This window comes from Sus scrofa, chromosome 7 (genome assembly GCF_000003025.6).
Source record: "Sus scrofa isolate TJ Tabasco breed Duroc chromosome 7, Sscrofa11.1, whole genome shotgun sequence".
In the NCBI taxonomy this organism is placed as follows: Eukaryota; Metazoa; Chordata; class Mammalia; order Artiodactyla; family Suidae; genus Sus; species Sus scrofa.
In genome coordinates this window covers 97,341,406-97,355,211 of record NC_010449.5, presented here as the reverse complement: position 1 = coordinate 97,355,211, position 13,806 = coordinate 97,341,406, and the positions used below count along the sequence as shown (strand labels likewise).

The following is a 13,806-nucleotide window of genomic DNA, read 5'->3' as shown; positions in this document are numbered from 1 at the left end:
AAATAGAGTAATAGAGGTAAATTTATAAAATAACATGTAACTTATCTGGTCTATTTCTTATCTCCAAATAAGGCTGCAGCTAAGCCTTCCAGGCAGGTATTTATACCATAACTTTTCTAAAAGATTCATAGTCTACTTGCTCTTTACAAAACTGGCTGACATGCAGACAGAGTATTGATGTTGTATAACGTAAGAAATATTTTTGCATATACATCAGTTGGGTTAGTTTTCTTTTTTTGTTTTTATTTTTATTTATTTTATTTATTTATTTATTTTGCTTCTTAGGGCTGTACCCGAGGCATATGAAGTTTCCCAGGCAAGGGGTCAAATCAGAGCTACAGCTGCCAGCCTACGTCAGAGTCACAGCAACGTAGGATCTGAGCCTCATCTGCGACCTACACCACAGCTCACGGTAACGCCAGATCTTTAACCCACTGAGCAAGGCCAGGAATTGAGCCTGCAACCTCACAGTTCCCAGCTGGATTCGTTTCCACTGAGCCACAATGGGAACTCCAGGTCAGTTTAAGTTTAGGTTTTGCCTTATGATCACCATGTGCTTTAATTGTCCTTCCCCAGTGTGCCTCTTAAGCAGCTAATATAATATTTTAACTACAATTTCTGCCTTTCTGGTAGAGGTGATAGGACACTACGGTTAAGGTGATAAGTTGCTCATAAGGCAGGATAGGAAGAGTCCAGTTTCTGCAATAACAATGCGAAGAATCATTTTATGTACCTTCCCCTGAAGACTTATATACCACTTAATATACAGTAGATAAATAAATGTAAAAGAATCTGCCTTATATATGGTGGGGACTCAAGTTGCTTGACTTATGAAATAAAAAAGAAAACTATAGTGAATCTCTTGGTAACAGACATGTCTCACAGACTTTTGAATAGGGCAAGAAGGTAAAACAATTATCATAGGGACATTTTTTTGGCTGCCCTGTGGCATGCAGAAGTTTCTGGGTCAGGGATTGAACCTGAGCTGTGTCATGACAACTCGTATCTTTTACCCAATGCACCACAAGAGAACTCCAAGTACAGACATTTTTGAAGAAGAGTTCTATCTTTCAAAAGTCACTTGCCATCTCCAACCTTCCCAACAGCTTTAGAATTTAAAAGAACCTACAAATTCGTCCATTTAAAAAAATATAAAGAAGATGGAGTTCCCATTATGGCTCAGTGGTAACGAATCTATTCATGAGGACATGGGTTCGATCCCTGGTCTTGCTCAATGGGTTAAGGATTGCTGTGGTGTAGGCCAGCAGCTACAGTTCCAATTTGACCCCTAGCCCAGGAACTTCCATATGATGTGGGTGTGGCCCTAAATATATATATATATACATATATATATAGAGAGAAAGAGGGCAGAAAGCACATTTGGAAGCCCTCTTAATAAAATGTTAAGTAGATAGCAGTAGGGAGTCATTTTAAGTTTCTTAAGGCCTTTGAAGAATCTAATTGTGTTAGGATATAAAACAATTTTTTTTTCAGAATAATCTTTAAAACGCACTATAATTTAATCCCTAGTTTATAGGGGGAAAAGTATTGTGACAGATAAAAATGCTAACAGGAAACAATCATTGTGTATAGTCTACAATATCTCAATCATTCTTCCACCTTTATCACAGTAGCAGTAGATCTCCACAGTATACTGAGAACCTTATGGGAACTTCTGGTTAGTACAATGATGGAGGGGACACTAAAAAAGAGTTGCTACAAAGAATTGTTATATTGACTTTCTAAATGATGGCTCTGGCTAGATGTATTACCTATGCATTTCATCTCAGAATAGTAAAAGGCACATTATAAAATATTGTGAAAGTATATTTATCAAAAATGTTTAATCTGTATCTAATCAAATCTTTTTTTTTTTTTTTGTCTTTTTTTTGCTATTTCTTTGGGCCGCTCCCGCGGTATATGGAGGTTCCCAGGCTAGGGGTCTAATCCGAGCTGTACCCCTGGCCTATGCCAGAGCCACAGCAACGCAGGATCCGAGCCGCGTCTGCAACCTACACCACAGCTCACGGCAACGCTGGATCCTTAACCCACTGAGCAAGGGCAAGGACCAAACCCGCAACCTCATGGTTCCTAGTCGGATTCGTTAACCACTGCACCATGATGGGAACTCCTCTAATCAAATCTTTATAATGGAAGTTGTCTTATGGTGCAGTAGGTTAAGGATCTGGCATTGTCACTGCAGTGGCTTGGGCTGCTGCTGTGGCCCAAGTTCAACTTCTGGCCTGAGACTTCCATACGCCCCGGGGGTAGCCAAAAAAAAAAAAAGGAGTTCTCTGATGGCCTAGCGGGTTGAGCCTCCTGCATTCTCACCCCTGTGGCTCTGGTTGCTGCTGTGCGGCATAGGTTCAATCCCTGGCCCGGGAATTCCCACATACTGCCTGTGTGGCAAAAAAGACAAAAAAAAAAAAAAACCAAAAAACCCAAGAGAGAACCTAAAATAAATGCTGCAACTCTCATTTAAAAAGAAAAAAAGAAAGAAAATCTTTATAATCAATTTATGGGAAACAACATAAAAGAACATGTTAAAAGATATTACAGGAGTTCCCATCGTGGCTCAGTGGTTAACTAAACCCAACTAACTAGCATCCATGAAGATGCGGTTCGATCCCTGGTCTTGCTCAGGGGGTTAAGGATCCGGCGTTGCCATGAGCTGTGGTGTAGGTCACAGATGCAACTCATCTCGGGTCTGGTGTTGCTGTGGCTGTGGTCTAGGCCAGCAGCTACAGCTCCAATTCAACCCCTAGACTGGGAAACTCCATATGCCATGGGTTCGGTCCTAAAAAGACAAAAAATAAAAATAAAAAATAAAAATAAAAGATATTACAATAGCATTCAAAATGGAATAAACAATTTAGTCCATTTGACAAGTCTCTGTCACACAAAAATGGGGGTACATCTACTAAGAATACCTACTAAGGTCCACACACTATGCTAAGCATGGGAGTTAAAAAGATGAGTGAGATAGTTCCTCTGCTCAAGTAACTTACTGAGTAATCTATTTAATACTTAGATATTATCAAACTGAACTTTTCAGGATTCTTACTTTTCTAAAGGGCACAAAAATAGCAGTAAAAGGATAAAATGTGAAAGCATTATTAGTACCACTTATCAGCCTCCATAAGATCCTGATTCACACTATTGGTGCTGTGCTCTCTGCCATCGAATGTGCGGATTTTGGGATATTCTGTTCTTCTTGCACACGCCTCTCTCATTTTAAAATTGAAAGCAGCTTGTGCTATCTGTTTATAACGCTTTCTACTAGTCAGGATCTGTTGCTTTACTTGGTGTAGAGCATCTAAAAAGAAACTTTCCACTTCTGTTCTCTCATCTAGTATGTTCTTGGCCAGCTTCTTCATTCGATTCATTTCCCTGTCCTTCATCTGAAGAAGTTGCTGCAATTTGAAAATTTCAATTTGACCTGCTTGGTTCTCTACCATTGCCTGCTGCTGCAGTTTTAAAACTTCAGTCTCAAACTCTTTGGTCATACAACTCAGGGCAGTCTCCAAGCTTACCACCTTCTTCTGCAGAGTCTGAATTTGGGATCTCTGCTGGGTAAGCTGCATTATCTTTTCCTTAACCAACAGATCATTGATCTCCTAAAACAAAAAGATGAGAGAGATGAGAAATTTTTTTCTTTAATTAACATCAAAACTTAAAAGTTCCTCCCTAATTTCCATTACTTCACGAGATTTGAGTTTGATGCCACATTGCAATGGTGATATTTTGGTATCCTGTGTGTAAACATTGAGAGTCCTTGTTTGGACTTACAAAGGCCACAGATTTTGCTAATTAAGAAACTTTCAGAGTTCCCATCGTGGCTCAGTGGTTAACGAATTCGACTAGGAACCATGAGGTTGCGGGTTTGATCCCTGGCCTTGCTCAGTGGATTAAGGATTCAGCGTTGCCGTGAGCTGTGGTGTAGGTTGCAGACTCGGCTTGGATCCCGCGTTGCTGTGGCTCTGGCGTAGGCCGGCAGCTACAGCTCTGATTAAACCCCTAGGCTGGGAACCTCCATATGCTGCGGGAGCAGCCCTAGAAAAGGCAAAAAGACAAAAAAAAAAAAAAAAAAAAAAGAAAGAAAGAAAGAAAAAGAAAAGAAATTTGCCTTCCTCTAAAATTCCGAAAGACTCAATATCTTCTATTATCAAAACGATATTCCAAAATCGATCAGACTATACAGTAAAACATTGATTTAACAACTATACCCTGGAACTGTGATAGTCTGCTAGTTGTCTATCCCAGTGTCCGTTTTCAATTTCTTCCTTAGTAATAAAACCTCAATTTTATTCAGAAAGGCAGCGAGCCCAGCTGAAAATTGCCCCTATAGTTCAGCAAAACCATGTAACTAAGTTCTGACCACAGCGGTGTGAGTAGAAAGGTGTGTAGGACTTCCAGGAAGCCTCTAAAGGGGTTTTTCCTTCTTCCTTCCTGCTGAGTAATGGTTAGAGCTCCAGCAGCCGCTGGGGTCCATGAGGCGACTCTGAGGATATAAGCCTTATGCAGAAGAACAAATTTGAGGAACCTGTCTCTGTTGACTGTGGCACTACCATACCAGTTCTGGATTGCTTACCTCCAGACTTACTTTAGAGGAGAGGATAAACTTTTACGTGGCAAAGCCACTGATGTCAGGGCTTTTACTCACCAGTGAGAACCTATTCCTCAGTGATTCAGGGACCAACTCTAAGCAAAGTAAAATGAAGACTAAAGTAGTAGAGAACAGGAGTTATATTTTTCTGATCTTTTTTTTTTTTTTTTTTTTTTGTCTTTTTTTGCTATTTCTTGGGCCGCTCCTGTGGCATATGGAGGTTCCCAAGCTAGGGGTCGAATCGGAGCTGTGGCCGCCAGCCTACGCCAGAGCCACAGCAACACAGGATCCGAGCCGTGTCTGCAACCTACACCACAGCTCACAGCAACGCCGGATCGTTAACCCACTGAGCAAGGCCAGGGATCGAACCTGCAACCTCATGGTTCCTAGTCGGATTCATTAACCACTGTGCCACGACGGGAACTCCCTGATCTATTCTTTATAAAACCAAATCTAAAGTTTCTTATAAGTCATTCAGTAATTAACTTTTTCAGATAAAGAAAATACATCATCCAGACAGAAGAATGGTCCTATTGTCCTTATGTATCATTACTATACTCAACTCTTAGTATTCATCAACCCAATCTTTAAAAAAAAAGTTAGGAAACAAAGTCTAAATGAGGATAGGAACCTTTTGCTGTAAAAGCAAAGTTTGAGTCTCTTGTAACTTCTGGGAATTTTTTTGCAGAGTGTCGGTTTCCTTCAGATGGTATGCAAGAGCTTTCTGGAGATAAACATTCTCTTTAAAAACAGTTCTTCCAGCATTATTCAATTGCCTGAAATAGACATAAGATCCCAAAACATAGACTTAAGTTTTAGGTATTACCAAACTGGAATAATAACTGCTTTACCCCTAATAATAATAATAATGACCTCCACTTATTTAGCTTATTGTGGGTACTCAATAGTTAGGAGGGAATCTTAAGAACTAAGTTCTCACCAAAGGGAAAGTAAAAAGCAATGTATTACTTCCAGTCCAAGGCAATTAAAAGCAAGTATGTGGCTCAACACTGTAAATCAACAATACTTCAATTAAAAAAAAAAGCAGGTATGTGCAGCACTATTTGCAATAGCCAAGACATGGAAACAACTTAAATGCCCATCAACAAAGGAATGGATCAAGAAGATGTGGTACATATACACAGTGGAATATTACTCAGCCATTAAAAGGAACAAAATACCAGCATTTTTAGCAACATGGATGGACCTAGAAATTATCATGCTGAGTGAAGTCAATCAGACAATGAGACACCAACATCAAATGCTTTCACTGACATGTGGAATCTGAAAAAAGGACACAATGAACTTCTTTGCAGAACAGATACTGACTCACAGACTTTGAAAAACTTATGCTTTCCAAAGGAGACAGTTTGGGAGGTGGGGGGATATGCTGGGGTTGTGGGATGGAAATCCTATAAAATTGGATTGTGATGATCATTGCACAACTATAAATGTAATAAATTCATTGAGAAATAAATAAATAAAATTTTTTTAAAAAGCAGGTATGAGTTTCTCATGCTCTCTCTGTCCATGTGACTGGACATGAAAAACAAGATGGAAGCAGCCCAGGTTCCTGAATCACCCCTGAAGTAGAGCTGTTAGACCCACACTGGATTATTATATAAGCAAGAAATAAACCATTGAGATTTTATCTATTAACACAACATAGTTTAGTGTTACGTTCACTAATATACCTCATGACAACCCTGAACAGTTGCCATCATTCACACTTTTTTATTTTATTTATTTATTTTTGCTTTTTAGGGCCGCTCCTGAGGCATATAGAAGTTCCCAGGCTAGGGGTAGAATCAGAGTTGCAACTGCTGGCCTACGCCAGAGCCACAGCAACATGGGATCTGAGCTGAGTTGGTGACCTACACCACAGTTCACATCACTGGTGGATCCTTAACCCACTGAGCAAGGCCAGGGACCGAACTCACATCCTCATGGATACTAGTCAGGTTAGGAACCCAATGAGCCACAACAGGAACTCTCTTTTTTTTTTTTTTTTTTTTTTTTTTTTTTTTGTCTTTTTGCTATTTCTTTGGGCCGCTCCAGCGGCATATGGAGGTTCCCAGGCTAGGGGTAGAATCGGAGCTGTAGCCACCGGCCTACGCCAGAGCCACAGCAACGCAGGATCCGAGCCGCGTCTGCAACCTACACCACAGCTCACGGCAACGCCGGATCGTTAACCCACTGAGCAAGGGCAGGGATCGAACCCGCAACCTCATGGTTCCCAGTCGGATTCGTTAACCACTGCGCCACGACGGGAACTCCAGGAACTCTCTTAACATCATTTTTAAATGAAGATATTTAATTTCAAAAAAGTTAAGAAATCTTCCTACAGTCAGTTAGTACACATGTTGAGACACAAAGTGTAACTTCAAAGCCCAGGTTCTTTCCTCTGCACTGTTGTTCTACAAAAAGGGTGAATGGAAAAGGGGCAGGAACACAAAGGGAAAGAAACAGTGAGGGAAAGCAAACCAGAAAATTTGAAGAAAGCAAACCAGGAGAGAAGGAGGAAGACAACATGATAGGAACAAAAAAACACCAGCAAACAGGTAAGAGGGGCTATTAGAGGTAGTTCCCTGGTGGCCTACTGGTTAAGGATCTGGCATTGCCACTACTGTGGCACTGCAAAAAAAATAAAAAGGCTATTAGGAAGAAAAAGGAGGCAGCAATCTCCTACATAACGGCTTCATGGTGGGCTCTCTCTGCCAGCATTATTATCTTCTTTTCAGCCTCTTGTTCTAGTCGGTGCTAAAAAAGAAAACAGGCTGTTTTAACACAGTTATATTTCTTTCTTCTTCTTCTTCTTTTTTTTTTTCAGTTGTGCCCACAGCATGAGAAGTTCCCAGGCTAGGGACTGAATCTGCACGACACCAGTGACCAGAAACATAGCAGTGACAACGCCAGATCCTTAATCTGTTCTGCCACAAGGGAGCTCCTAGAGTTATATTTCTAACAACAAATTTTACATATCAAAAAGTTAAGGACTGGAAGTTCCTATTGTGGCTCAGCGGTAACAAACCTGACTAGTATCCATGAGGATGCAGGTTCAATCCCTGGCCCCACTCAGTGAGTTAAGGATCCTGTGTTACCATGAGCTGTGGTGTAAGTTGCAGATGTAGCTCAGACCTGGTGTTGCTGTGGCTGCGGTGTAAGCTAGCAGCTGCAGCTCCGATTCCACCCCTAACCTGGGAACTTCCATATGCCTCAGGTGTGGCCCTAAAAAAAAAAAAAATTAAGGACTTATTTTATAATGTCAAAAAAATACTCCTTCCACATGAATTGGTGTGAAGTATTTGATTATTGGGGGAGGAACCAGCCAAGAGGATAGCATGAACAAAGGAACATTAGGGTAGCTCCCAATTTCCCCATTAAAGAAGAAAAATGAGGGAGTTCCCTGGCAGCTCAGTGGGTTAAGGAGTTGGCATGGTCATTGCTACAGCTCTGGTCGCTGCTATGGTGCAGGTTCAAGCCTGGTCTAGGAACTTCTGTATGAGGTGGACATTCACACACACACACACAAAAGAAGCAAAATATAAGTAGAAAAAAAATTCCACATCAGTATTGGAAAGCAGAGCTGGAAGAAATTTCTGTTAAATACAATATGATGAGAATCATTTACTCATTCATTCAACAAATTCCTGTTGAGAGCTAATAATGTACCAGGTTTTTTAGATACTAGAGATTCTGCGGTGAACAAAACAGATAAGATTCCTGTTCTCATGGAGCTTATATTCTAGGATGAGACCCAAACAAATAATGATAATTAAAATGCACTGAGCACTTACTGTGTGCCAGGCATGGTTCCACACATGTATTATTTACTTCTCACAACAGTGTAATTAGATACTTGTGATTTAGGTATTATTATTATTATCCCTAAAGATAAGGACTGAGGAAACTCAGAGAAAGAGAGGTTGGTAACTTGTTCAAAATCATATAGCTAGAAAATGGCAGAGCAGTGATTCACATGCAGTCAGGTTGATAGTATCAGCCTCCTTAACAAATAAACAAGAGAATTAACTGACTGTGATAAATGCTATAAGTGAAATAAATGTAGTAATAAAATATACAGTAACTGAGGAAGGTAATTTTATTTATTTATTTATTTAGCTTTTTATTTATTTTTTTCAGGGCCATACCCGTGGCATATGGATCTTCCCAGGCTAGAGGTCAAATCAGAGCTAGAGCTGCCAGCCTACACCACAGCCACAGCAATGCCAGATCCAAGCCTCATCTGCAACCTACACCACAGCTCATGGCAGTGCTGGATCATTAACCCCCTGAGCGAGGCCAGGGATCAAACCGGAAACCTCATGGTTCCTAGTGGGATTCATTTCCACTGCGCCACAACGGGAACTGCAGGAAGGTAATTTTCGATTGGGGTTTAGGAACTATTTCTTTGAGGGAACCACGTTTGAGCTCTGAAGAATGAGAATAGGCTGGAGCTGAAGAGGGAACCACAAGTACAAAAATATGCAGCTGGAGTTCCTGTTGTGGTGCGGCGGAAACGAATTCAACTAGTATTCATGAGGATGCAGGTTCGATTCCTGGCCTCACTCAGTGTTGCCATGAGCTGTGGTATAGGTTGCAGACGAGGCTCAGATCTGGTGTTGCTGTGGCTGTGGTGCAGGCCAGCAGCTGTAGCTACAATTAGAACTCTAGCCTGGAAACCTCCATATGCCTCAGGTGGGCCCTAAAAAGGAAAAAAATAAAATAAAATACAGCTGGCAGGAGTTCGCTGGTGGCTCAGCAGCCCTTGGGCTCAAACCAGCACAGGAGTTTGTATCTAACCAAGAAGATTTTCCCTAACATGGTGAGGCACATACTGCTGTGGCTGGCCAACCCAATGCTCATTCCCATCCTCTTCTTTCCCAGCTTCCACCAGTGGCTGGAAAAACAAAACACCCACTTTCTCAACATCCATTATAACATGGTTCTGGATAGTCAGAGATATGCAAGAAGAAAGCTAGGAACTTCTGGGAAAGATTTAACGGTTTCAAATAAAAGGGACATACACAGATGGAGCCTCCCTTCTTCCTGCCTTAAAACAGATGAATCTTAGCGTGTATTATCTATGATGCAATTAGGAGGGAAAGCCCAGCAGCCATCTACTTCCACACATAAAAGTCCTATTAAAAGAAGCCATTTCTGGAGTTCCCATCATGGTTCAGTGGTTAAGGAATCCAACTAGGAACCATGAGGTTGCGGGTCCGATCCCTGACCTCTATCAGTGGGTTAAGGATCTGGCGTTGCAGTGAGCTGCAGTGTAGGCTGCAGACGCGGCTAGGATCCTGCGTTGCTGTGGCTGTGGCAAACACTGGCTGGCAGCAACAGCTCCGATTAGACCCCTAGCCTGGGAACCTCCATATGCCTCGGGTGCAGCCCTAAGAGGACAAAAAACCAAAAAAAAAAAAAAAAAAAAAAAAAAAAAAAGGAAGCTGTTTGAGTGAGGTAATCTGTAAACCGACCAAGCACCTAAGCAAGTGAGAGAAATCAAGTGTAGGATGGAGTGAGGAAAGAGACAACTGAGAGCAGCCCATTCCCAAGGCCTTCCCTTCCTAACAGTAGCCAGGAAGTGCCTGGGGGGAAGCACCTCCACACTGTTCCTGCTCCACTATACACTAACTGGAGACCTAGAGCCACTTTTTAAAGCGAAATCTCCTATATAAACCTGATAAGAGTACTTATTTGTCTCACCCTCAACTCCCTACATTTCTACCAATTTGTGAAAAAGTCTATTCAGTTATTTCCTAAGGATGAAAAACTAAAGAAAAAAATTAAGAGAATTAAAGAAAAACCATGGGGACTCTGGGAAGATTCTGCAGAAGTGTTCCAACGCACTTGCCATAATTTGTAGAATTAACTTCAGAAGCACAGAGAAATGTGGAAGTTTGTAGTGTGCTAAGGCACATTTTTGGGCCCCTTTTATGAACATCCACAGTCAGCCTGACTAAAGGAAGAGCTTGGCGTGTGCCAGAAGACCTCGTATCCCCTTTCCCCTACAGAAAGTGGTACATGCAGCTTTAGTTCCACCAGGAGACACCAAGCTGAGGAGGGGTGTCCTGAAGTCGTGGTCAGATGACAATCCCTCTTGAGGATTTCAAAAATCTCTAACTGGGAAGGGTAGTGGGGAGAAACGATCTTCTACTACGATATCAAATGAAAAAAACTGATGTCTCGGAATACATACACTCTTATGGTATTCTAGTAAACAAAATATTTGTTCATTAAGGCAAATATGCTATACCTTTTCTTCAAAAAATCTGCTTTCCAATCTTCTAAGAGTCTCCTGATGCTTCCGCTCTGTGTTCCTTAAATTCTCCTTCAGCTAAAATTAAATTTTTTTAAAAAAAGGTCAATATAAAACAGGATTATTAGGGCATATTCCTAGAAAATTCTCAATCAAGAAATGTTTTCTGGGAGTTCCCAGAGTGGCTCATGGTTAACGAACCTGATTAGCATCCATGAGGACACGGGTTCCATCCCTGGACTCACTCAGTGGGTTAAGGATACCTCGATGCTATGGCTGTGGCGCAGGCCAGAGGCTGCAGCTCCAATTCAACCCCTAGCCTGGGAACTCCCATATGCCATGGGTAAAGCCTTAAAAAGACAAAAAAAGAAAGAAAGAAAGAAATGTTTTCTGTTATACATTACCTCTTAATCCTGAACACAAAGAAAAACCCCATGCCCTCCCGCTGAGTAGCATATTTCTCAAAATCATCTGTGGATTTACAAGATCAGTATTGAGTTTCTAAAAAGCTTTTCATGTATAATGGTTCTCAGAACATCAGATAAGTTATTACCATAATCATTTTCTCCAAACGTCTTCATTTTTAAATATGTGGACTCACAAAATCATGTTTTAGACTCAGAAGGGGACTTAGGAGTCAGACTAACAAATCTCCCACTTAATATAAGAATCTTTTCTATGAGAAAACCAGAGTTCCTGTCATGGCTCAGCAGCAACGAACCTGACTAGTATCCATGAGGACTCAGGTTCGATCCCTGGCCTTGCTCAGTGGGTTAAGCATCCGGCATTGCCTTGAGCTGTGGTGTAGGTTGCAGATGCAGCTCAGATCTAGTGTTGCTGTGGCTGTGGTGTAGGCCAGCAGCTGCAGCTCCAATTTGACCCCTAGCCTGGGACCTTCCATATGTTGCAGGTGCAGCCCGAAAAACCAAAAAGGAAAAAAGAAAAAATAACTAAAGACAGAATTATCTCTAATTCAAATCATATTAATTCCCTAGGCTTCCCTTCAAGAGTCCCCATATTTAGAAAATTCTGGAGTTCCCGTCATGGTGCAGTGGTTAACGAATCCGACTAGGAACCATGAGGTTGCGGGTTCGATCCCCGGCCTTGCTCAGTGGGTTAACGATCCGGCGTTGCCGTGAGCTGTGGTGTAGGCTGCAGACGCGGCTCGGATCCCGCGTTGCTGTGGCTCTGGTGTAGGCCAGTGGCTACAGCTCTGATTCGACCCCTAGTCTGGGAACCTCCATATGCCGCGGGAGCGGCCCAAAGAAATAGCAAAAAGACAAAAAAAAAAAATTCTTAGTATAATCCTACTGTATAGCACAGGAAACTATATATACATAAACAATGGGTCATTTCGCTGTACAGAAGAAATTGACAGGACATTGTAAATCAACTATAATAAAAATTTAAAAAATAAAAATAGCAAGTATCTCCCTAGAAGTCCCACAGATGGATCCTTCTTCTAGGCAAAGGAAGCTACCTTAAAGATATTATTCTGATATACCTACTGACAAGAACCAGTCAGATTGAATGTACTTAATCTACTATTCATGCCTCACCAAAGGCAGTAGAGAAGGACTTTCCATCAGACAGACAAGAGTTCAACTGTTACCTCTCACCTACCAGTTGTATGGTCAAATCACTTAACTTCTCTAAGTCTTGTCTCCAGGGTAAAAAGAGGATAATAATAGTAGCTATCTCATAAAGGTGTGGCAAGGATTAAATAGCAAATAATACACGTAAAGTACTTAGAATAATAACCATGTAATGTAGAGGTTATTATAATACCTAATATTCTCCTCCCTTATACTTAATAATTTTTCTGAGTGTGGTCTCTGTCCTAACTGTATTAAATCTCCATTTGATCCACATTATATGACCTCTTTCAGATGTTCTTCTTTCTCCCTGTTTTTTTTTTTTTTTTGCTTTTTAGGACTGCACCTGTGGCATATGGAAGTTCCCAGGCTAGGGGTCTAACTGGAGCTACAGCTGCCAGTCTACACCACAGCCACGGCAATGCCAGATCCTTAACCCACTGAGCAAGGCCAGGGATCGAACCCAAAACCTCATGGTCCCTAGTCAGATTCGTTTCTGCTGTCGCCACGACAGGAACTCCCTCCCCCTGTAATTTTTATACAATTTTTTTTTAAATGGCCTCTTAGGAGTTCCCATCTGGTGTTGTTATTGCAGTGGCTCTGGTTGCTGCTGTGGCATAAGTTTGATCCCTGGCCTGGGAATTTCTGCATTCTCTGAGCACAGCCAAAAAAAAAAAAAAAAAAAAAAAAAAAGGCCTCTACATTGTCAAAGACTTTTAAAATTAATGTCAACATACAAATTTATGGAAATGTCTACTATCACAGTGGGATGGGGTGGATCTTTCATTTGCCATTGGGCTCCCTCAAAATCCTATAAATTAATAAATAAATCTTTTGAGGAGTTTTCTTTTTTTTTTGCCTTTTTGCCTTTTTGCTATTTCTTAGGCCGCTCCCGCGGCATATGGAGATTCCCAGGCTAGGGAATCTCCTATGCCAGAGCCACAGCAATGCGGGATCCGAGCCGCATCTGCAACCTACACCACAGCTCACAGCAACAGCTCACAGCAACGCCGGATTGTTAACCCACTGAGCAAGGGCAGGGATCGAACCCGCAACCTCATGGCTCCTAGTCGGATTCGTTAACCACTGCGCCACGACAGGAACTCCCTGAGGAGTTTTCTTATGGCACAATGTGTTAAGGATCTGGCAGGCAGCAGCGGCTTGGGCTGCTGCTGTGGCATGGGTTCAGAACCTGGCCTAAGAGCTTCTACATGCACAAGCATAGCCAAATAAATAAGTAAGTAAATAAATAAATCTTTTGAAACATAATTAGGCAATGCACTAATTAAGGAACTCTGTGACCTTATTTTTATACAAAATAGCATATAGATACTTCATTTATT

At 41.5% G+C, this 13,806-nt stretch overlaps 1 protein-coding gene across 3 annotated transcripts in view; it reads right to left on the bottom strand.

The window, feature by feature from the left end:
* The window catches only part of BBOF1 (basal body orientation factor 1), a 50,897-nt gene that overhangs the window by 12,315 nt on the left and 24,776 nt on the right, over window positions 1-13,806 (bottom strand). For all 3 annotated transcript variants that reach the window (XM_001929154.4, XM_021099501.1, XM_021099500.1), the window contains exons 5-8: window positions 10,866-10,946; window positions 7,296-7,366; window positions 5,238-5,382; window positions 3,124-3,617 (exon numbers count right to left, since the gene is read on the bottom strand). In XM_001929154.4, the coding sequence (XP_001929189.1) occupies window positions 3,124-3,617; window positions 5,238-5,382; window positions 7,296-7,366; window positions 10,866-10,946 (791 nt within the window). The remainder of the gene's footprint in view (window positions 1-3,123; window positions 3,618-5,237; window positions 5,383-7,295; window positions 7,367-10,865; window positions 10,947-13,806) is intronic.